The 25166-nt window shown below is 43.9% G+C and overlaps 1 protein-coding gene across 4 annotated transcripts; it reads right to left on the reverse strand.

Annotated features, from left to right (window-relative positions):
• Window positions 1–4170: 4170 nt before the first annotated feature.
• On the reverse strand, window positions 4171–23931 carry LOC129715264 (uncharacterized). 4 transcript variants are annotated; one of them, XM_055665125.1, is made up of 9 exons: window positions 23742–23929; window positions 20245–20427; window positions 15249–15356; window positions 11319–11420; window positions 10031–10147; window positions 7845–7928; window positions 7086–7178; window positions 4672–4709; window positions 4171–4451 (listed from the first exon to the last, which is right to left on the reverse strand). In XM_055665125.1, exons 1-9 carry the CDS (start codon window positions 23824–23826, stop codon window positions 4377–4379), a joined length of 885 nt encoding a protein of 294 aa, XP_055521100.1. In that variant the 5' UTR covers window positions 23827–23929; the 3' UTR covers window positions 4171–4376. The 4 variants fall into 4 exon arrangements, with proteins under 4 accessions (XP_055521100.1, XP_055521099.1, XP_055521101.1 ...); XM_055665124.1 differs by having other exon boundaries at window positions 20245–20505; XM_055665126.1 differs by lacking the exon at window positions 4672–4709 and having other exon boundaries at window positions 20245–20505; window positions 23742–23931.
• Between the last annotated feature and the right edge of the window lie 1235 nt (window positions 23932–25166).

The following is a 25166-nucleotide window of genomic DNA, read 5'->3' on the forward strand; positions in this document are numbered from 1 at the left end:
CTGGTTTTGCCAACAGTTTGTGTATTTGTCCCAAAACAGACATGCGCTTTCTTGCCTCTTACCCCTTTGGCTCCCGAAATGGACCGAGAAATGGCAGATGGAGTTTAATCCGAGCTAGTCTGAAGGGTCTCGACCCGAAACGTCACCCATTCCTTCTCTCCAAAGATGCTGCCTCTCCAGAGAGTTACTCCAGCATTTTGTGTGGATTTTTGATCCAAGCAAGTATCAGGTGTTTCACTTGGGGAGGTTGATTGCAAGGTTGATACAGTTAAAAGACAAGACCCTGAGCAGCATTTGGATGCAGTGGAATGTCGGGGTCCAAGTCCCTACCTTCCTAAGTGGCAACACAAGTAGGTAGAGTGGTAAAGAATGTTGAACATAATCCAGAATGGTGCCTAGATTTGTGGCTTTCAGCTACAGGGAGAGGTTGTTTTCTCTGGAGCCTCGGAGGTTGAGAGGAAACTTAATAAAAGTGTATAAAATCATGAGAAATATAGATAAACAGAGCCTTTTTCTCAGTTAAAATGTCAAAGACGAGTGAGCATAGGTGTAAGGTGAGCAAAGTTTAAAGCAGTTTTGTACCAGAGTGGTCGATGTAAACGTGGTAGAGAACTCATGACCTACTGAGTAGGGATTCCTCTGGGCTTCAGATAGTTAGACTGTCCAATACATTCAATGGAGAGATGCTACTAAATCCATCCCTGCAAACTGTTCCAATTTCAGACAGGGTAAATTGTTCATGGCCTGTTGCCAGGACTCTAGGGCCTGAGCTATAGGGAGAGGTTGGGCAGGCTAGGACTTTTCTTCCTTGGAGTGCAGGAGGAGCGCTCGGGGGTGATCCCTGAGAGGTGTATAAAATCACAACCTGTATAGTCTTTTACCCAGAGTAGTGGAATCAAGAACCAGAGTTCATGCTTAATAGGATCCAATGGACAAAGGATAGGTGGGATTAATGTAGATGGCTCATCTTGTGTTAGCATGGGCAAATGGGCCGAAGGGCCTGTTTCCATACTGTATGACTTCTCTCAGCACAGACCTGTGTGTAAGGTGGGAATAAGTTACACAAGATGTAATTGACTTTCAAACTGTAGTTTCACTGGCATGGCCAACACCTGTCTATGTAAGAAAGAACTCTTCTGCCACAGCCAGAAACTACCTGATGGGGAGAACTGGTGTAAAATATACTGCTGTAACGGACCATGAAGATGTAACATATGGTTTTAAATGTTTGCAACAGGCATGAGAGTTGGGCCGTAACTTTTTACTGTTTAATTATATAACTTGCATATTTTAATTCTGAGGGTGACACAAGATGAGTTGTGGTGAAGAGGGCATAAGGATCAGGTTAGAATACATGAGTGGACAAAGATCTGACACAAGTGACATCTTGTGGGGAAATGTCGAATTGCTCAATTTGAGAAAAAACATTAAAAAGCAGATGAATCATCTGGGTGGTGCAATTCCAGAACTCAGAGGGATCTGGGTGTTCAAGAGGGTAGGAAGGTTTTCTTGTTTGCGGGGCTATCTAAGAGTAGAGGGAACCTGAGGGACCTGATGGAACGCACAGTCCAAGTAGACTCACAACACTTCAAACATCAAAGCAATGGACCAAGTGTGGGTAAAAGGAATGAGTCTAGGTAGGCATTGTAAAGGGGAATGGGTCTAGGTTAGCCTTTGGCCTTTATCTGTGCTGTATGACTGGTTCTAGATTGCTACAGTGGCCTCCATAATGTTTGGGACAAAGCCACATCATTTATTTATTTGCCTCTGCACTCCACAATTTGAGATTTGTAATAGAAAAAATCACATGCGGTTAAGTGCACATTGTCAGATTTTAATAAAGGGTATTTTTATACATTTTGGTTTCACCATGTAGAAATTACAGCAGTGTTTATACATGATCTCCCCATTTCAGGGCACCATAATGTTTGGGACACAGCAATGTCATGTAAATGAAAGTAGTCATGTTTAGTATTTTGTTGCATATCCTTTGCTTGCAATGACTGCTTGAAGTCTGCGATTCATGGACATCACCAGTTGCTGGGTGTCTTCTCTGGTGATGCTCTGCCACACCTGTTCTGCAGCCATCTTTAGCTTATGCTTGTTTTGGGGACCAGTCCCCTTCAGTTTTTTCTTCAGCATATAAAAGGCATGCTCAATTGGGTTCAGATCGGGTGATTGACTTGGCCACTCAAGAATCCACCATTTTTTAACCTTTTAAAACTACTTTGATGCTTTAGCAGTATGTTTGGGATTATGGTCTTGCTGTAGAATGAACCGCCGGCCAATGAGTTTTGAGGCATTTGTTTTAACTTGAGCAGAGAGGATGTGTCTATACACTTCAGAATTCATTATGCTACTACCATCAGCAGTTGTATCATCAATGAAGATAAGTGAGCCAGTACCTTCAGCAGCCATACATGCCCAGGCCATAACACCCCCATCGTGATTCACAGATGATGTGGTATGCTTTGGATCTTGGGCAGTTCCTTCTCTCCTCCATACTTTGCTCTGGCCATCACTCTGATATGTTAATCTTCGACTCATCTGTCCACGAGACCTTTTACCAGAACTGTGGTTGCTCTTTTAAGTACTTCTTGGCAAACTGTAACCTGCCCATCCTATTTTTGCGGCTGACCAGTGGTTTGCATCTTGCAGTGTAGCCTCTGTATTTCTGTTCATTAAGTCTTTTGCGGACAGGGGTCATTGACAAATCCACACCTGACTCCTGAAGAGTGTTTCTGATCGGCCGGAAAGGTGTTTGGGGTTTTTCCTTGATTATCGAGAGAACTCTTCTGTCATCAGCTGTGGAGGTCTTCCTTGGCCTGCCAGTCTATTTGTGATTAGTGAGCTCACCAGTGCTCTCTTTCTTCTCAATTATGTTCCAAACAGTTGATTTTGGTAAGCCTAAGGTTTGGCTGATGTCTCTAACAGTTTTATTCTTGTTTCTCAGTCTCATAATGGCTTATTTGACTTTCATTGACACAACTTTGGTCCCCATGTTGATAAGCAACAATAAAAGTTTCCAAAGGTGATGGAAAGACTAGGTGCTGAGAGCTGTCTTATACCTGCATTAAGGAGGCATTTAAACACACCTGAGCACTTACAAACACCCGTGAAGCCATGTGTCCCAATCATTATGGTGGCCTGAAATGGCGGAACTATGTATAAACACTGCTGTAATTTCTACACGATGAAACCAAAATGTATAAAAACACCCTTTAATAAAATCTGACAATGTGCACTTTGACCACATGTTAATTTTTTTTTCTCTATTAAAATCTCAAATTGTGGAGTGCAGAGGCAAATAAATAAATGACAGGTCTTTATGGAGGGCACTGTTCTTGAACAAGGGGTTGGATTAACACAGTCAACATCTACAGGGGCCAGGATCAATGCAGGTTATCAGTAGGGATACAGCAGAGTCACTGCTCAGCCCTGGTCCACTGTGTTTGCCTGATGAATGAGACTGTCTAGGCCAGGCAGCTAGCTCGCTTGGCAAAGGGAACAAGAGATCACCATCCGTCTGCTCCAATCCTTGACAGAAAGGCTGCTATCCATTCCTGTCCGTGAATGGTGCTGGCTGGCGAGACTTGGATGCATCCATCCCCCACCCCCCCATCTGAGTGACAGTGATAGATAGACAGGAGGATGGCAGTTGTCCAAAGCTATGGGTGTCGCCAACCGATGGCAATCACCAGCACCCGGAGGTGTCGGTCTCAGCCGCTGATGTGCATCTTCTGTTGTCTTAACCAGCTGACTTGAAACTGTTGTCCCTTTCTCCACTGTTGCGGAGTGGTGGTCATCCCAGTTAACTAACACTTGGATTTTACAACCTTTACCCTCCTCCAGCCTACCCCTGCACTCACCCTTTTGCTGTCCTCTTGCTCAACACCAATTTAAATGCCCCACCATGATTCTAAACTCCAGAATTCAACCCCTGAACCACTCCTAAAAGCCTGTCACTTTAACCACGTCAGGGTCACCTTTTAATTTGTATTAGGAGTCTGAAGCACTTGGAATGGTCCATTGCATCAGAGGTGCTATATAAATGCAGTTACTGCTGCTGGAGTAATTTTACAATGGAAGTACTGATTGATGTAAATGCTAAAATTCACAATGACCAGTCAAACAAATGAAATGGAAGAAATGATAATGTAACTCAGACATGGTGCTGAACAGGAGCAGATTGCTGTATTCAGATTATGAGGAGGTGAGTTGTGACTGCCAATTCTCGGCTCCTCAGTGGTGCAGCGAGCAGGTCAGTGCTACGTCCCTCACTGTGCACGTGGAGACCAGGGCCATAGTTGTACATTCAGGAAGCCACGTGCGTGACTTTGTCACATCTTCAGCCATTGCAGGCGGCTGGAAGCTGATCAGGCCAGTGTTGGTTCAGATTCTTCTCTCTCTGGTTCACCCTCACTTTCTTCTTCTTCCTCCTGGGCTGCAGACTGTGGAGCAGGTGCAAGATTTAGAATGGGAAAACAAAGATGTAAGCATTATACCTGCTCTTTCATCTGACCACTCAGTAACTATCCCTGCACCCTCTATCATGTTCAATGGAATTACTTCCCCAAAAACACCAATCATTCAAAAATAGAAGATTCTATACCAAACTGGGCAAGTGGCAGATAGATACTTATTAATGAAAGTTTAAAAAGTTGTATTTACCTGCAGCCGATAGTCTCTAATTATGTTGGTTATTTTCTCTACAAAAGTAAAGAAAAGCCATTCAGGACAGCAAATAGCTTCAAGACATGTACTTTTTATTCTATGGTGAGTTTTTGTGTCACTTAACTGCCCTCTTGCCAAAGTGATTTCAATATTGTTTCCAACATATAACCAAACAAAAGGCAAACTTACTGGGATTGGGAAATGGACACGGATTTATCTGTTCTTTTTGCTCCCTTCCCCAGGAAATAGGCTTGTACTTTACCTTTAATGCTTTTGAAAATAAAAATAGTAATCTTGTCACCAGGTGGCATCCCAGGAAATGCCATGCTCACTGTTTGTTTTAGTGATGTGAATCCCAACATGATGGCTCTGCTCTATTTCAAGATGTCTATGAAACTGGCCCAAGAGTTAGTTGTTCCACACCACTCTTGGTCCAACTTGAAGTTAACCTTATTATTGTACTGGTGAGTAAGATGCAAGAAGAACAGTGTGGCTTCAGGTCTTGCGTTAGTACTGAGGGAGATTTGCATGGGTGTCAAATGGAGAACTCTCCATCAAGCTGCCATGCACAGATGGAGAACTAGACATCACTGCCATGCACAAATGGACAGCAGTTATTCAGCCATTCCAACACAAGGAAGTGCAAGGGGCAAGCATTCATCCTTGGCTTTGGTTGTCTGTTACTGGTCCTTCATCATTGCTCTGTGTAACTCCTGGGACTGCCATAAAAGGTGATGCTGGTGGAGAGAGGCAACATGCACAAAATTAATGAATTATATACCAATGTGGGTGTACATGTGGAGCAGGTAAATTAGTGGCATTCAAGAGTCTTCTGCATGGACATATGGATATGCAGGGATATGGAGCAAGTGCAAGCAGATAAGAGATAGTCTTGGCATCATGTTCGGCACAGACATTGTGAGCTAAAGGGCTAGTTCTTGTGTTGCACTGTTCTATGCTCCAAGTTACCCAACACGGATTGACATGCTCTGTCATGCCTGAAGTTCCAGGTTGGATTCTTTAAAATCACAGCTGATGATTTTCATAGGATTAAATTCTGACCACAGATTTACCAGGAGTGACTGAGATTACATGACATTTTAGGAAAAGCCAGACGATATGCAAGGATCAAAACAGGCTGAGCTGTGAAATGTATAAACATGGAGGGTGGCTGGCTGGTGCATGGAATGTCATCATCAGCTAAATGTTATGGAACTCACTGAAATTGATAGTCCAACATTGCCAACAAACGCATGACCAGCAACGTTTCACCTGTAGTAAGGATGATACTGACCACCCATTTCATGATCAGAATAATTGGGCAAACAGTAGGGAAGTTAGCACACATTTAGCAAACATAGACCATGGGTCCCTGTCACACAGGATTGCTGGTTCCAGAGCGTAATATTCCACCACTCACCCATAACCCCCCCAACTGCGCAGGGTGACGACAGAGATCCCTGTTGTGACGTGAGTCACGGCAACCCTCCCCAAGTGCACCTCGCCATCTCTCTTCCTACCCCTATCCTCTATTCCCCCTCATCCCCAGCACTTCACCCTTCCTCTTCTCCTCCCCTACCCTACTCCCTCCCTCTCATTTCCACTACCCTCAGTCACTTCCTCCCCCCATAACCCCTCTCACCTCCCTAGCCCCCTTGACATAATTGTGAGGTGGAACTGCTGACGGGCAGTTTATGTAAATTAGATCCCATTATGACGTCATACGCTGCTAGCTAGTGCAGATGGAAGAGATTTTTGTCAAAGTTGGTTTTTGTAAAGTTTAAAATGTGAATAACTTGTAAGATATACCATCAATCTGAACAAGACTTGACACAACACACCACGTGACAATGGTAAGTAAGGTGGGCCAAAAATTGTAGCGCTATCGTGTACCATTTTGGCGCAATTTCAGGATCACACCCCACACAGACAGACATAGAAACAAACAAGATGAGAGTTTTATAATATGCTAGACCAAGTGGGACCCTTTGGGCCCTGTCCCCCAAACATAATTAAATAATCAAATAAAGGAAAGAAGGAACATGTTCTTCAACACTGATGAAGGGAACATCAGGGAAAATGCATTAATAAACATATTTCTAGTATTAGTACCTCCTCATACCCAAAGTTCAATCTCAATCTCATTCCCTTGTCCAGTTGAGACATTCAATCTATATTAGATGATAATAGGAATGCTCCAACTGACCTCAGTGCCATGGAGATGGGTGACTCACTGACACAGGCTTGTCAGTAAGTCTCCAACTTGCTGTTTGATAGGAGAAGACTCATTATAGGGATGCATTTTAAACAGGGTGGAAGAAACACTTACAAACCTTATCCTCAGCATTAATTTACTAATTTCCCTTTAATGCACCACATCTATAAATTGCACAGATATTTACAATACTTACTGTAAATGTAGACCAATGTACATAATGCAAAGGGTGAACCAAGTGCAAAAAGTAATCGATGTAGCAAAGGCATTTCAGATGCACATCCTTCCTCTAAAAAGAACAGAAACAAGTATGTTTGAATTTGGAAGATGCAAAAATTGAGCTCAAAATAGCACTTATAAAGCCACGTGTTCTCTCAGGGAAAGTCCGTTGCTCTTGAAGAAGTTACAGATTAGATATGTTTATGCAAATGCAAACATGTGCTAAAGTTATTGGGGGGAAAATACTTGGAAAGGCTTGGATTAATAAAACTAATTGGATTGGCTTTGTTAGAGGTAGATGTGGTGTGACCAAAATAAAAATAGGAAATGTGGAAACAAGAAACTGGAGGTGCTGGAATCTAACAAAAACTGCTGCAGGAACGCAGCCAGGGGGCAGTGTCTCTGGAGACAAAGAAATGATCAATGTTTTGGATAAGAGTGTGATGTGAGGAGTTGACCAGAATAGTCACACAGAGATTTGGCCAGGGGTTAGAGCCCACAGCGTTGGGTTGAGACAGAATTGATGTTTATCCATCTTCCATCACGCAAGACACTAAAGTTAAAATGAACTGGGATTGTGTAATTTAGGGGCTGGATCTGTCTGACAGTTCTGCTAAAGAACACTTCTCTATGATGGGACAGGAAATGTTTTTGTGGAAATTTTTCTAGACCAAACAAGTGACTGGGTTAAAGAAAGTTTCTGCTTTCATTAGTGAAAGCTCCCAAGTATACTCACCACCATATTGATACTTCCTCATGATCACAATGACTGTGGTGATGATTGTTAGATGTACAAACAAGGCGATCAGGATTGGGAGCCCTGCCAACCACAAGAACAATAACATCATGACTACGTACAAAGAAGTCAACATACATCAGGAAACAATCTAGGAATCGCTCAACATACCCAGGCCTGCTGTGTTAATTGCATGCATTCATGGTTATTTTGGTACAGGTACCAAATGCTTCACTGTGTCATCAGTGGAGGCGATGTCCAATTGCAGGCGTTTAGAATAATGCAAAATAAATGAAAATATAGAAGTCAATGTGGTTTGATGGAATAGATGCCAAGAGGATGTACCCTTTGTGGAAGGATCTAACACTATTAGGCATTGCTTTAGAATGACGGGATCACCCATTTAACACACGGAGAGGGATTTTGTCAAATTCTAAATTGTTGTAATTCTCTACCCTGGAAAGTAGTGAAGGCTGAATCATTGATTATATTGAAAGCTGAGAAAGATATTTGGGTCAGAAGGGGGTTGGGAGGATGATGGTTAAATAGGCAAGCTGCAGCTGATCGTTTAAGAAATAAGTTTCAGGGGCCAGATATCTATTCTGATTCATATTTGTGACGTTGTGATGCAGACACTTGAAGTTCAGAGTCCCATAGACCGGACGGGGTGGGAGATTGCAACCTTCACCTGTTTCGACGAATGCAATAAACCTGGCATGCACAATCAAATAAGATCAAATAGAACAAGTTGTCCTACAACTTTAGGCTGTGCATGCCATACGCAAGAAGAAGATAGGCAGGACAGTCGTAATGGCGTTAAACACTAGTTTATTTTAGAGATACAGTGTGGAAACAGACCCTTCGGCCCATCAAGTCATGACAACCAACCAGCCAGTACATCATCCAGGCTGCCCATTGGCTCTTAGGTACATACAGTAAAACTCTGATAATTTCAATCTGATTATTCTGAAATATCCACAGTTCACCATCATGTTCACTGACTGGTAAATTCACTGGGCCTATTTCCCATTCTCCCTCTAAAACACCAGGTTCACAGTTAAACATATTGTGACAGTATAACCTCGAAAGTAAATTGAAAGTGTGTTGAAGTATTAGTAGAAAAAACATTTGATAGTCTTATAAGCCTGCCAGTCTGCTGTCCCCATGTGACCTCTGTTCTCCACACTGCCAGAGGATGGGATTGTACTGGTGAGAGTGCAGAAACTTCACCAGGATGGTGTTTGGATTGGAGGACTTCACAGATTGGGAAGATTGGACTTTATGTTTCCTCCAGCCAAGGATGCAAGAACTGATAGAAGTATGTAAGATTATAAAAGGCCTCAACAGGATAGATAGTCAAAATCCTTTGTCAATAGTTACTCCACATAGTTATGTGGATACAAGATGCCAATCCCGTGGCATCTATAAATAATAGTAGCTGCACTTCTAAAGGAGCTTAATGGCTAGAAAGAGCATTGGCACTTTCTGTAAAGGATATGTAGGACACTACAGAAACAAGCTTGTCATCCTTTTTTCCAATTTGGTACCACGACTTATTTATAGGGCTATTTCATTCATGCTTTCCCAGCACAATGTTACAAGCTCTGATACTTAAGTTTGTACTTCAGGAAAACTGCTGTAGATTGCACCAGTTGGTAGCAATAGAGAGAGATAGAGTAAGGAGAATCACCAGGATGTTTTCGAGTTAGAAGGAGAGGTTGGGCAGGCTGGGTTTACTCTGAAGAAAGCTGCCAGGCCAAAACGTCAACCTCAGCCTCCCACATTCCTGCCAGGCAGTTATTTCCAGGGCAGGGCAGTCTCGAATTAGAGGGTACAGGAGAAATTTAAGGAAATCTGAGTGGCAAGATTTTTGTGAACTAAAGGTGGTGAATATATGGAACAAGCTGCCAGAAGAGATGGTGGAGGCAGCTACTGAGGTATTTGGACAGGTACTTGGCTAGGAAAGGAGTAGAGGGGCAAGGGGAAATGGATTAGGCATCATCTTCGGTATGGTCGAGGTGGACCATAGGGCCTGTTTCTTTGCTAGATACTTCTAGGATTATTTCAGGTCAAAGAGACATGGCAGCATTGAAAACAACCAAACTTGCAAAGTCTTTCATATATTTTATCAGGTCAGAAATAGGTCTATTATAGACAGAACACACAGCTACAAAAATAAAACTTACAGCTATCTGCCAAATCACGTGCACATCGACCCAATTTCCTTCCAATATATGTTACGAATGGTGAAAGTATGAAAAGAACTGAAAAGATCAGGAGGCACATTGATTCCACAGTCCAACCTGTAGAACAGTAGAATTGTCAATCATCTTTGTCACCTCTTCAAAAAACTCATGAGACACAATTTCCCATGGTGACTATCCCTAATCAATCCCTGCCTTTGCAAATCCAGGTAGGTTCTGTCTGTCAGATTACCCTCCACCACCATTGATATTGGGTTCACTGGCCTATAGTTACCTGGATTGCCTTTGCCACCTTCCTTAAATGAAAGCACAACTTTAGCCACCCTCTAGTCTTCCTGCACCTCACCCGTGGCTAAAGAAAATGCAAAATGTCATTACTTTCCTCCCTAGCTTTTCACGGGTCCTAGAATTCACTTGAGCAGTCCCTGGGGATTTATCCACCTTAATATGTCCCAAAACTGCCAGCACCTACTCTGTGTTATGTGGATATGTTCTAAGGCATCACTATTAATTTCCTTAGATTCCATGAGTAAATACAGATGACAAATATTAATTCAATACATGGCTCATCTCCTGTAGCCCCACACTAACAACTACATTGAACTTTAAGGAGACCTATTGTCACCCAAGTTACCCCTTTGATCTATACTTGTAGAATCTGTAGGATTCTTTACTTTTTCTGCCAAAGCGATCTCACGTCCTTTTTGCCCCTGAAGTCCTCTTTCCCTTTTCAGATGTGTAGTTAAATTTGCCATTTTCCAACCTGCATACCTTTGAAAAATGATAAGCAATACATCCAACATTTCCACAGCTACCTCCTTTAACACCGGACCCTGGGGATTGATCAGTCTTCACTGCCATTAATGTCTCCAGCAATGGTTTTTCCACTACTAATAATTGTCTCCAATTCCTCATTTTCATTAGGCTGTTGGTTCCTAGCATTTCAGGTAAGTTAATTATATCCTCATCCCTGTATCAGAACCAAATGTAAATTGCTCTCCCATTTCTTTGTTTCCCTTTCCAAATCCTCCTGTTTCCGACTGAAAACACCCCTCTCACATCTACATGATTGTATTTACTTGCAGCAGCGTTTACAGTGCACTTTTATGTTCCTTACACTATTTCCTTCTCTTAATCCGACCCTTGTGTCTTTTTAGCTGAATTCAAACTTTTCACAACCCTCACAGCTGTCTGATAATTTTTTGTGGCCGGCCCCATCTTGGATGTAATATTAATCAGGCACATAAGTGGAAATATATAGGGTGATTACCATCTACTGCAATCCATAATACAGTAGAAGTTAGAAGCATAATCAGTGATGTCATCAGGAATAGCAGGCATAGGACAATCAGGGAAGTTTGTGCTATCTTATCTGGAAAAGAACAGAGGATATTATGTGAGCGGTAGCCATTTGAAGGAAACGGAATTATATACTATTGGTAAACTGTATAACAAACCAAACATCACCAAATGAACACTCTAAGTTCAAGTCAAGTCAAGAGAGTTTATTGTCATGTCTCCCAGATAGGACAATGAAATTCTTGCTTGCTGTAGCACAACAGAATATAGTAAGCATAAATACAGAACAGTTCAGTGTGTCTACATAGCATAGACCATATATATACACATAAATAAACAGATAAAGTACAATAGGCTGTAATAGTTCAGAGTTTGTTTAATGGCGAGTTTAATAGCCTGGTGGCTGTGGGGAAGAAGCTGTTCATGAACCTGGACGTACCAGATTTCAGGGTCCTGTACCTTCTACCTGAAGGTAGCGGGGAGATGTGTGTGTGGCCAGGATGGTGTGGGCCCTTGATGATGCTGCCAGCCTTTTTGAGGCAGCGACTGCGATAGATCCCTTCGATGGTGGGGAGGTCAGAGCCGATGATGGACTGGGCAGTGGTCACAACTTTCTGCATTCTTTTCCGCTCCTGGACGCTGAAGTTGCCGAACCAAGGCATGATGCAACCGGTCAGCATGCTCTCTACTGTGCACCAGTAGAAGTTAGAGAGATTCCTCCTTGACAAACCAACTCTCCGTAATCTTCTCAGGAAGTAGAGGCGCTGATGTGCTTTCTTTACAATTGCATCAGTGTGCTGGGACCAGGAAAGATCTTCAGAGATATGCACGCCCAGGAATTTCTTGACTCTTTCCACCATATAAATGGGATAGTGGTTCCCTATCCTACCCCTTCCAAAGTCCACAATCAGTTCCTTGGTGTTGCTGGTGTTGAGAGCCAGGTTATAGTGCTGGCACCATTTGGTCAGTCGGTTGATCTCACTTCTATACCCTGACTCGTCACCATCAGTGATTCGTCCCACAACAGTGGCGTCGTCAGCGAACTTGATGATGGAGTTCGTGCTATGTCCGACTATGCAGTCATGAGTATAGAGTGAGTACAGCAGGGGGCTGAGCACGCAGCTTTGAGGTGCTCCCGTGCTGATTGTTATCGAGGATGACACATTTCCACCAATACGGACAGACTAGTCTATGAATGAGGAGTCGAGGATCCAATTGCAGAGAGATGCGCAGAGACCCAGATCTGAGAGCTTGGTAATCAGCTTGGAGGGTATGATCATATTAAACGCCAAGCTGTAGTCAATGAATAACAGCCTGACACATGAGTTTGTGTTGTCCAAGTGCTCCGGAGCGGAATGGAGAGCCAGTAAGATCACATCCACCGTTGATCTGTTGTGGGGGTAGGTAGGTGGGTCGAGGTACGAGTTGATATGCGCCATAATCAACCTATCAAAGCACTTCATCACCACAGACGTTAGTGCCACTGGTCGATAGTCATTGAGGCACGTCACCTTGCTCTTCATGGGCACTGGTATTATTGATGCCCTTTTAAAGCAGGTGGGAAACTCAGACCTCAGAAGTGAGAGGTTGAAAATGTCCAGTTGGTCGCACAGGTTTTTAGAACACGACCGGGTATACCATCAAGTCTAGGCGCTTTCCGAGGGTTCACCCCCTGAAGGATTTCCTGACGTCGGCCTCTGTGACTGTGACAGAAATACCATCACGGCAAATGTGGACTCGGGAAGGCACATCAGTGTTCTCACTATCAAAGCATTGAGCTCATCAAGGAGTGATGTTTTGCTGACAACTGAGCTGCCTTCTGATTTTGCCTTGTAGGAGATGATGGCATTCAAGCCCTGCCACAGTTGCCGAACATACGTCTTATCCTCCAGCTTGGAACAGAAGTCCCTTTGGGCCTTTTTGATGGCCTTACCAAGGTCGTATCTGGACTTCTTGTAGACCTCTATATCTCAGTCAGTGTTTCAATTAAGCCCTATCCCACTTACGTGCTCTTGGCACGCTAATTACGCGACCTCGTGGTCGCGTTGAGGCGCGATGGTCCGGCAAAGGTCGCCCGCACAGCCGTCTCGAGCGTGTGGCGTCATTTGAAGACGGACACAAAACGCAGGAGTAACTCAGCGGGACCAGCAGCATCTCTGGAGAGAAGGAATGGATGATGTTTCAGGTCGAGACTCTTCTTCAGTCTGAAAGAAGGGTCTTGACCCGAAACGTCAACTCCAGCTCCCGCTCCTCTTCTGCCCAGGTCCAGTCGCCGGGCTCGGCCTGCGGCAGCAACCTCCCCACCATGCGCTAACCGGGGGTGAGTACAGGGCCCGACTTGCTCGTTCTTTCTGCGTCTTTTGAATAACCTGGGGGAGGGGGTTGAAGTGGTCGGGGAGGGGGGGGGGGGGAACGTCACTCACAGCGTGTTGAAGACGGCACGGGGAGCAAACCCATTGTCATGTCATCAGCGAAAAACAGTCATTTTAAAATTCAAAGCTTTGTCAGATTTATGAACATTTTCATTAATAACCAGAAATAAAGCATGATATTTTCAGATAAGGCGATTTTGGACTCCACGGGAATAATCTCTACTGGAATATGTAAAAAAAATGCCGTTACTGCGTCGTTTTTTCGCGAAGATGTGATTACGCACAAACACACAAATAAATGCATATCCAAGATCAGAGTTTTATAAGTGTAGAGATATTTTCTTTGGGAAAGCTCGCTAACGTGTTACCATCTGCCACTATTCAAAGCAGCAAAATAAATTCTGTAGGGTTTTAAAAAAAATCATTGTTATATGTCATAAGGTCATGTCAGAAGTTACAGGAGTAGAATTAGACCATATGACCCATTAAGTCTAATCCGCCATTCAATCATGCCTGGTCTATCTCTCCCTCCTAACCTCATTCTCCTGCCTTCTCCCCATAACTCCTGTGTATGTTGGCCATTGACATGCAGGAAAAAATCTAATCCAAAGGTTTTCTGTTTTTAAAAAAATGGAGTTCAGTCTATTTAGTAAGACACAGTTAAATTAGTAAGTCTATTTTGTAAGACACAGAATTTTGTGATCCACACTTATCTTGGGAGAAGGTTATGGACCCGTCGCACTTAGGCGATTTTTCCATGTCAAGTTGCCGGCAGTCGCCTGAAAAACCAGCAAATGGAACGGCGACAGTCAGAGTGGAATACACACACAAACACATCACTTCCTTCACCAGCCCGATATGCAGGCAGGGCAAGCGGGGGGAGCATTGTCTGAGTGAAATTCACACGGTGTAAAGCCAAGGTGATATAGACACACACCGAGATGATCAGGAAGGTTGGCGCTGTAATTAAGAAGCTAAAAAGCAAAGGGTACGGTAAGTCCTTTAAAAGAGGGGGGAGAGAGGGGGAGAAGGAGTGGAGACAACTTTTAAGAAGCCAGAGATACACGACATTAACATTGCCAGTCTGTTATCCTTGGTTCTGAAAACTACTGCTTATGTTTTTTTCCCCCAATGAGCCAATGAAATGGCAACCCATTAGGACTTCCTGGCGACCCACCTATGGCACGAGAATTCTCGCTACTCTCCATGACGGCTTCATTCTAGTCGCCGCTAATTTTTCAACATGTTGAAAACTTTGCGGCAACCATAATGAGGCTGCGACAAGTTCCCAGAATGCGGGAACTCCTCACGACCATGAAGGCGACTCCCCGGCAACAACCCGCGAACATGTGGCGACTGCATAATCTCCTGCAGTCACCTAAAAAGTTGCCTAAGTGGGACAAGCCCATTAGGGTGATGAAGAATATATTCTTCCAATCAAAACAAAGTTCCACAGCAACCTGTGCTTTTGCTTTTTAGCCTCTGCAAAGTCAATATTTTGTATTACCTACAGAACAACATTCTTATACCTGTGTACCGAAATACCGTTGAAAGCATGAAGGCACTAACTGAGGTCAGCATACATCCAAGACCAATAATAGCCACTGATATTATCTTGTATTCAAATGGAAGGATACCTAAAACAAGTGAAGAACAAAATTAACATCAATAATGCATAAGCATTAGCAGTAATCTGCTTACTAATTACTAGAATCATAGAAATTAGGTGCAGGAGTAGGCCATTCGGCCCTTCGAGCCTGCACCGCCATTCAATATGATCATGGCTGATCATCCACTCAGTATCCCGTACCTGCCTTCTCTCCATACCCCCTGATCCCCTTAGCCACAAGGGCCACATCTAACTCCCTCTTAAATACAGCCAATGAACTGGCCTCAACTACCCTCTGTGGCAGAGAGTTCCAGAGATTCACCACTCTCTGTGTGAAAAATGTTTTTCTCATCTCGGTTTTAAAGCATTTCCCCCTTATCCTTAAGCTGTGACCCCTTGTCCTGGACTTCCCCAACATCGGGAACAATCTTCCTGCATCTAGCCTGTCCAACCCCTTAAGAATTTTGTAAGTTTCTATAAGATCCCCTCTTAATCTCCTAAATTCTAGAGAGTATAAACCAAGTCTATCCAGTCTTTCTTCATAAGACAGTCCTGAAATCCCAGGAATCAGTCTGGTGAACCTTCTCTGCATTCCCTCTATGGCAATAATGTCCTTCCTCAGATTTGGAGACCAAAATTGTACGCAATACTCCAGGTGTGGTCTCACCAAGACCCTGTACAACTGTAGTAGAACCTCCCTGCTCCTATACTCAAATCCTTTTGCTATGAAAGCTAACATACCATTCGCTTTCTTCACTGCCTGCTGCACCTGCATGCCTACTTTCAATGACTGGTGTACCATGACACCCAGGTCTCGTTGCATCTCCCCTTTTCCTAATCGGCCACCATTTAAATAATAGTCTGCTTTCCAGTTTTTGCACCCAAAATGGATAACCTCACATTTATCCACATTATACTGCATCTGTCAAACATTTGCCCACTCACCCAGCCTATCCAAGTCACCTTGCAGTCTCCTAGCATCCTCCTCACAGCTAACACTGCCCCCCAGCTTAGTGTCATCCGCAAACTTGGTAGATATTGCCTTCAATTCCCTCATCCAGATCATTAATATATATTGTAAATAGCTGGGGTCCCAGACTGAGCCTTGCGGTACCCCACTAGTCACTGCCCGCCATTGTGCAAAGGACCCGTTTTACTCCTACTCTTTACTCCTACTGCTCTGTTACATTGAAATACCAAAATAATGTGCAGTTTCACCACATAGTGTTTTTAGCACATTCCTTTGACCACTGTTTAGTTTAGTTTATGATTGTCATGTGTAAAATGTTTTGTTAGGCTATCCAGTCAAAGAAAAGACAATCCATGAACATAATCAAGCCACCCAAAGTGCAGTCAAGGATAAAGAGTGAAACATTCAGTGCAAGACACAATATTGAAATCCGATAAAGGATGATTAAAGGTAGTTCAAATGAGGTAGATGGGAAGTCAAGAAAAGCTGCAGCTTTATTATCTCTCAAATTAACCAGTAAATGTTATATAAACATATTTAAATAATCCCAATAGAATATGCCATGCTGGTGTTTCAGCTGTGTTTCACAAAAGCATCACCTATGCAGTGACTTTGGAGAGCATGCAGCCAAAACGGTTCACCAGAATGTTGCCTGGATTAGAGGCTATTAGCTTCAAGGAGAGGTTGGCCAAACTTGATTGTTTTCTCAGGAGTATCGAAGTGTGAGGGGCAGCCTGATGGAAGTACACACAATTATCAGACACAGAATCAGTGCCCAGAGACATTTATCAAACACAGATACAGTGCCCAGAGACATTTATCGGACACAGATACAGTGCCCACACAGAGACGTTTATCAAACACAGATACAGTGCCCACACAGAGACGTTTATCAGACACAGATACAGTGCCCAGAGACATTTATCAGACACAGATACAGTGCCCAGAGACATTTATCAGACACAAGATACAGTGCCCACACAGAGACGTTTATCAGACACAAGATACAGTGCCCAGAGACATTTATCAGACACAGATACAGTGCCCAGACAGAGACGTTTATCAGACACAGATACAGTGCCCACACAGAGACATTTATCAGACACAAGATACAGTTCACAGAGACATTTATCAGACACAAGATACAGTGCCCAGAGACATTTATCAGACACAGATACAGTGCCCACCAGAGACATTTATCAGACACAGATACAGTGCCCAGAGACATTTATCAGACACAGATACAGTGCCCACACAGAGACATTTATCAGACACAAGATACAGTTCACAGAGACATTTATCAGACACAGATACAGTGCCCAGAGACATTTATCAGACACAAGATACAGTGCCCACACAGAGACATTTATCAGACACAGATACAGTGCCCACACAGAGACATTTATCAGACACAGATACAGTGCCCACACAGAGACATTTATCAGACACAGATACAGTGCCCACAGAGACATTTATCAGACACAGATACAGTGCCCACACAGAGACGTTTATCAGACACAGATACAGTGCCCACACAGAGACGTTTATCAGACACAGATACAGTGCCCACACAGAGACATTTATCAGACACAAGATACAGTGCCCACACAGAGACATTTATCAGACACAGATACAGTGCCCAGAGAGATTTATCAGACACAAGAAACAGTTCACAGAGACATTTATCAGACACAAGATACAGTGCCCACACAGAGACATTTATTAGACACAAGATACAGTTCACAGAGACGTTTATCAGACACAGATACAGTGCCCACACAGAGACATTTATCAGACACAGATACAGTGCCCACACAGAGACATTTATCAGACACAGATACAGTGCCCACACAGAGACGTTTATCAGACACAGATACAGTGCCCACACAGAGACATTTATCAGACACAAGATACAGTGCCCACACTGAGTCATTTATCAGACACAAGATACAGTGCCCACACAGAGACATTTATCAGACACAGATACAGTGCACAGAGACATTTATCACACACAGATACAGTGCCCACACAGAGACATTTATCAGACACAAGATACAGTGCCCACACAGAGACATTTATCAGACACAGATACAGTGCCCACACAGAGACATTTATCAGACACAAGATACAGTTCACAGAGACATTTATCAGACACAGATACAGTGCCCACACAGAGACATTTATCAGACACAGATACAGTGCCCACACAGAGACATTTATCAGACACAGATACAGTGCCCACACAGAGTCATTTATCAGACACAGATACAGTGCCCACACAGAGTCATTTATCAGACACAGATACAGTGCCCACACAGAGTCATTTATCAGACACAGATACAGTGCCCACACAGAGACATTTATCAGACACAGATACAGTGCCCACACAGAGACATTTATCAGACACAGATACAGTGCCCACACAGAGACATTTATCAGACACAGATACAGTGCCCACACAGAGACATTTATCAGACACAGATACAGTGCCCACACAGAGTCATTTATCAGACACAGATACAGTGCCCACACAGAGTCATTTATCAGACACAGATACAGTGCCCACACAGAGACATTTATCAGACACAGATACAGTGCCCACACAGAGACATTTATCAGACACAGATACAGTGCCCACACAGAGACATTTATCAGACACAGATACAGTGCCCACACAGAGTCATTTATCAGACACAGATACAGTGCCCACACAGAGACATTTATCAGACACAGATACAGTGCCCAGACAGAGTCTTTTACCCAGGGTGGAAATGTCACATATTGGAGGGCATAGATTTAAAATAAGGAGGAAAAAGTTTAAACAATTGTGAGGCATGTTTATTTCCACAGAGAGTGGTGAGTGCTGCCAGGACAGGTGGTGGAAGCAGATACCACTGTCACATTTGGACATGACATGAACAGGCATATGATCAAGGGATAGACCATGTGCAAGTAGATGGGATTAGTTTCAATCAGCACCCTGAATGGCAAGGACATTGTGGGCTGAAGGGCCTGTTGTGCTGCCTGTTCTACCTTCGAAGGAAACTGTTAATGCAGCACCCCTTCCTGAAACATTTGTGTATTTTACTGAGTTTTGGAGGAGGCCAATCTATTATTTTTATATTTTTATAATTTTGTTTTCACTCTCCTTTGCTCCTCCTGTCATCGAGAAGGTTAACCAAGGGATTTGGATTCATCCCCGGTTTCTGCCAAAGCTGCTCTGTGACATCCAAGAATACTTATCTCCCAGTAGTAACTTCTGCTGCACCACCTTATGTTCTACCTCAGTATCAACCACAAAAGGATAAGCATCATGAAATGCACAATTATAAAGTGGAAATGAAGATTTAATCATACAGACCCTACCCTAATCCTAACCATAACCAAGTATGGTCACGATGAACATAATGGCCACCATCTGTGTTGTCATATTTTATACATCAAAATAAAAACTCCAGTCTATGGAATTCCAAAATAAAAACAAGAAATACTGAAAAATATCAGCCAGCCAAGCTTCATTTGTGGAAAGAGAAACACAGTTAACATCTGGTTTGAAACAGCCTGTTTCCATTCTTTCAATCAATCAATTAACTTCAGGTTAAAGACCTTTCGTAAAACTGGGAATGAAACAAAAAGTGTGTAAAGTTACAGGGAGGTTGAGGAAGGGGATTTCTGGTTTTCTTTTAATGATTTCATGAAGTTGGAGATATTTGACAGAATTTGCCAGATAAATGCCAGAATTTAAGGAGCAATTCACAACGTAAACATGAATAAGTAGTCAGATCCCCATCCAACCCCAAATCAAGGCACTTTCATTGTGCTTTTAAAAATAACTCACAGTGAGAGGTTAATGACTATCATTCCCAGATGCCCCAATAGTGTGAACTATCACAAAAGGACAAGTAGCAGGAACTATTGACAATCATTTCTCCAATGTTCAACTCACCATCAATAATTAAGTTGAATTCTTGTGCTGCAATGAGGCCATGATGTCTTGTGACGCACTTATAAACTCCACAATCATCAAAAACAGCATCAGGGATATAGATGGTGGTATTGTCCTTGGATAGTTTATAAAAATCAGTTGCACTGACATTCCCTTTGAACCATTCATAGCTGGTAACATGCACTGTAGATAGGCATTTAAGTTCGATCGTTGAATGAGCATATGTGTTATTGACTGTTATTATAATTTTAGACAACACGGCTAAAACAACAAAAATAAATGTTAATCCAAAAATGTATTTCGAACATATATTTATTTCACAGCTGTTTTCACTTACTCTCTATGATGAGTTCCAATCTCACCTTTTTATCACATTTTTCCCCAGGCTCACATAAATTTGTAACTTCAGTTCTTCCCAGCCACTAAAAACTGTGTATTTCCACACTTTGCTAATTTCCCTAAATCACATTTGCTTCACATACAACAGAATTCAGTAGAAAATTGCTCTTTTTCTCTAACAATAGGTTGTTTATTCCCAACTTTCCTGGTACTGATGCAAAATCATCAACAGGAACATTGTCTTCTCTCTCATAAGATAATAAGAGATAGGAGCAGATTTAGGCCATTTGGCCCATCAAGTCTACTCCGCCATTCAATCGGCAGTGCAGGCTCGAAGGGCCGAATGGCCTACTCCTGCACCTAATTTCTATGTTTCTATAGCCGATCTACCTCTCCCTCCTCACCCCATTCTCCTGCCTTCTCCCCATAACCTCTGATACCGGTACTAATCAAGAATCTATCTATCTCTGCCTTAAAATTATCCACTGACTTGGCCTCCACAGCCTTCTGTGGCAAAGAATTCCACAGATTCACCACCCTCTGACTAAAGAAATTCCACCTCATCTCCTTCCTAAAACAACGGCCTTTAATTCTGAGGTTGTGACCTCTGGTCCTAGACATCCTCTCCACATCCATTCTATCCAAGCCTTTCACTATTCTGTACGTTTCAATGCGGTCATCCCTCATTCTTCTAAACTCAAGCGAGTACAGGCCCAGTGCCGACAGATGCTCATCATATGTTAAACCACTCATTCCTGGGATCATTCTTGTAAACCTCCTCTGGGCCCTCTCCAGAGTCAGCATATCCTTCCTCAGATATGGTGCCCAAAACTTCAAGATTTGAAGGTCAGTTTATTGTCCAAATGTGGCCTGACCAGCGCCGTATAGAGCCCCAGCATTACATCCGTGTTGCCTCAAAAAGGCAGCCAGCATCATCCTGACCACACACTCATCTCTCCGCTGCCATCAGGTAGAAAGTACATGAGCCTGAAATCTGCAACTTCCAGGTTCAGGAACAGCTTCTTCCCCACAGCCATCAGACTATTAAACACAACTTCAAACAAACTCTAAACTACAACAGCCTATTGCACTTTATCTGTTTATTTATGTGTGTGTGTGTATATATATATATATTCTATGGTATATGGTATATGGACACACTGATCTGATCTGTATTTATGCCTACAATATTCTGTTGTGCTGCAGCAAGCAAGAATTTCATTGTCCTATCTGGGTCACATGACAATAAACTCTCTTGACTCTTGTATTCTAGCCCTCTTGAAATAAAAGTTATATATAAATGACTTGGATGAGAATGTTGGTGTTCTGATTGGTGGGGGTATATTATTGTCATTTGTACCAAGATACAGTGAAACAGATAACTTGCTAGTTAAAACCGTAGTAAGTCGGGCAAATGCTATGTTAGATAGATACAAAAAGCTGGAGTAAGTCAGTGGGACAGGCAGCATCTCTGGAGAGAAGGAGTGGGCGAAGTTTCGGTTCGAGACCCTTCTTCAGACTTTTCTCAACCCAAGCATCTGCATTTCCTTCCTACACAAATGTCACATTAGCATTTAGATTTGACAAAGGAGTTTGAGGTTAAGGAGCCATTAGGAGGTAGTGACCATAATATGGTCAAGTTTAATCTACAATTGGAGAGGGAGAAGGGTAGATCGGTTGAATAAAGGTGACTATGGGGCCATGAGGGAGGGAGGAGCTGGACAAAGTTGACTGGATGACAGTGGATCAACAATGGTAGATATTCCTGGGAATAATGGAAGGTTGGTTAAGAAGGTTCAACTGTTGGGTATAAATGCAGGAATAGCAAGATGGATTCAACAGTGGCTGAATGGGAGAAGCCAGAGGGTAATGGTGGATGGCTGTTTATCGGGTTGGAGGCAGGTGACTAGTGGGGTGCCTCAGGGATCTGTGTTGGGTCCTTTGTTGTTTGTCATGTACATCAATGATCTGGATGAAGGGGTGGTAAATTGGATTAGTAAGTATGCAGATGATACTAAGATAGGGGGTGTTGTGGATAATGAAGAGGATTTCCAAAGTCTAGAGTGATTTAGGCCATTTGGAAAAAATGGGCTGAAAGATGGCAGATGGAGTTTAATGCTGATAAATGTGAGGTGCTACACCTTGGCAGGACAAATCAAAATAGGACGTACATGGTAAATGGTAGGGAATTGAAGAATACAGTTGAACAGAGGGATCTGGGAATAACCGTGCATAGTTCCTTGAAGGTGGAATCTCATATAGATAGGGTGGTAAAGAAAGCTTTTGGTATGCTAGCCTTTATAAATCAGAGCATTGAGTATAGAAGCTGGGGTGTAATGTTAAAATTGTACAAGGCATTGGTGAGACCAAATCTGGAGTATGGTGTACAATTTTGGTCGCCCAATTATAGGAAGGATGTCAACAAAATAGAGAGAGTACAGAGGAGATTTACTAGAATGTTGCCTGGGTTTCAACAACTAAGTTACAGAGAAAGGTTGAATAAGTTAGGTCTTTATTCTCCGGAGCGCAGAAGGTTAAGGGGGAACTTGATAGAGGTTTTTAAAATGATGAGAGGGATAGACAGAGTTGATGTGGACAAGCTTTTCCCTTTGAGAATAGGGAAGATTCAAACAAGAGGACATTACTTCAGAATTAAGGGACAGAAGTTTAGGGGTAACATGAGGGGGAACTTCTTTACTCAGAGAGTGGTAGCGGTGTGGAATGAGCTTCCAGTGGAAGTGGTGGAGGCAGGTTCATTGGTATCATTTAAAAATAAATTGGATAGGCATATGGATGAGAAGGGAATGGAGGGTTATGGTATGAGTGCAGGCAGGTGGGACTAAGGGAAAAAAAGTTGTTCGGCACGGACTTGTAGGGCCGAGATGGCCTGTTTCCGTGCTGTAATTGTTATATGGTTATATATTATATGGTTATAATACACGGGATCAGTTCAGGGGCGACCGTGGCTGACGAGGGAAGTCAGGGACAGTAGAAATATAACAGAGGAGGAGTAACAATTGTTTAAAGCTTCACTTTAATCAGATGGAAGGAGACGGTGAATCATTGGCAGAGTAGAGACTGTGACTATGTTTTATTAGTCCGTGTGTCTGGGGCGGGAGAGTTAATGGGGGAGGAGACATGATGGGCCGGATCCTCACCTTGGACGGTGATCAGTCCCAGCGAGCAGAGAGCGCGGGGCCCGAGGCTGAGGCTGGAAGACGCCATGGCGTCGCTCACCAACATGGCGGCGGCCAACCGTCACCCGCGCGCAGCACGCGCCGGCGCCGGCTCCGTCCCACGTGACCGTCACCGAGTACGTCATCCTCGGGTCCGTCCGTCCCACGTGACCGTCACCGAATACGTCACCCTCGGGGCCGACCCACACACGTGACCGCCACCGAACACGTCATCCTCGGGGCCGACCCACACACGTGACCGTCAGCGAATACGTCATCCTCGGGCCCGTCCGTCCCACGTGACCGTCACCGAGTACGTCACCGAGTACGTCACCCTCGGGACCGCCCGTCCCACGCGACCGTCACCGAACACGTCATCCTCGGGACCCACCCACACACGTGACCGTCCATGTCACCGCCCTCCACACGTGACCCTCGGCACGGCTGTTCAACCCGTCCATCCCCTGCCTGCGCTGGGACCAAGATCATAGATGCGCGACCAGTATAGGTGGGGGACCAGTATAGATGGGGGACCAGAATAGGTGGGGGACCAGTATAGATGGGGGACCAGTATAGATGGGGGACCAGTATAGATGGGGGACCAGTATAGGTGGGGGACCAGTATAGATGGGGGACCAGTATAGATGGGGGACCAGTATAGATATAGGTGGGGGACCAGTATAGGTGGGGGGACCAGTATAGATGGGGGACCAGTATAGGTGGGGGACCAGTATAGGTGGGGGACCAGTATAGGTGGGGGACCAGTATAGGTGGGGGACCAGTATAGGTGGGGGACCAGTATATATGGGGGACCAGTATAGATGGGGGACCAGTATAGGTGGGGGACCAGTATAGATGGGGGACCGGTATATAGTAGGGGGGACCAGTATATATGGGGGACCGTATATATGGGGGACCAGTATATGGGGGACCAGTATGGGGGACCGGTATAGGTGGGGGACCAGTATAGTGGGGGACCAGTATAGATGGGGGACCAGTATAGGTGGGGGACCAGTATAGGTGGGGACAGGGGGACCGGTATAGGTGGGGGACCAGTATATATATGGGGACCAGTATAGGTGGGGGACCGGTATATGGGGGACCAGTATAGATGGGGGACCGGTATAGGGGGGACCAGTATAGGTGGGGGACCGGTATAGGTGGGGGACCAGTATAGGTGGGGGACCAGTATAGGTGGGGGACCAGTATAGGTGGGGACCAGTATATAGGTGGGGGACCAGTATAGGTGGGGGACCAGTATATGGGGGGTGGGGACCAGTATAGGTGGGGGGACAGTATAGTACCAGTATAGATGGGGGGGACCAGTATAGATGGGGGACCAGTATAGATGGGGGACCAGTATAGTATAGGTGGGGGACCAGTATAGATGGGGGACCAGTATAGGTG

This window comes from Leucoraja erinacea, unplaced genomic scaffold (genome assembly GCF_028641065.1).
Source record: "Leucoraja erinacea ecotype New England unplaced genomic scaffold, Leri_hhj_1 Leri_107S, whole genome shotgun sequence".
NCBI lineage: Eukaryota > Metazoa > Chordata > Chondrichthyes > Rajiformes > Rajidae > Leucoraja > Leucoraja erinaceus.

Excerpts from the sequence above, each read along its gene's own strand:
- LOC129715264 (XM_055665124.1), bottom strand. The coding sequence starts at position 23,826 with ATGTTGGTGAGCGACGCCATGGCGTCTTCCAGCCTCAGCCTCGGGCCC. Across the intron at positions 7,179-7,844 it reads GAGGAAGTATCAATATGGTG|AGGAAGGATGTGCATCTGAA; the intron begins GTGAGTATACTT and ends TGTTCTTTTTAG. Across the intron at positions 4,452-4,671 it reads TTAGAGACTATCGGCTGCAG|TCTGCAGCCCAGGAGGAAGA; the intron begins GTAAATACAACT and ends CCTGCTCCACAG.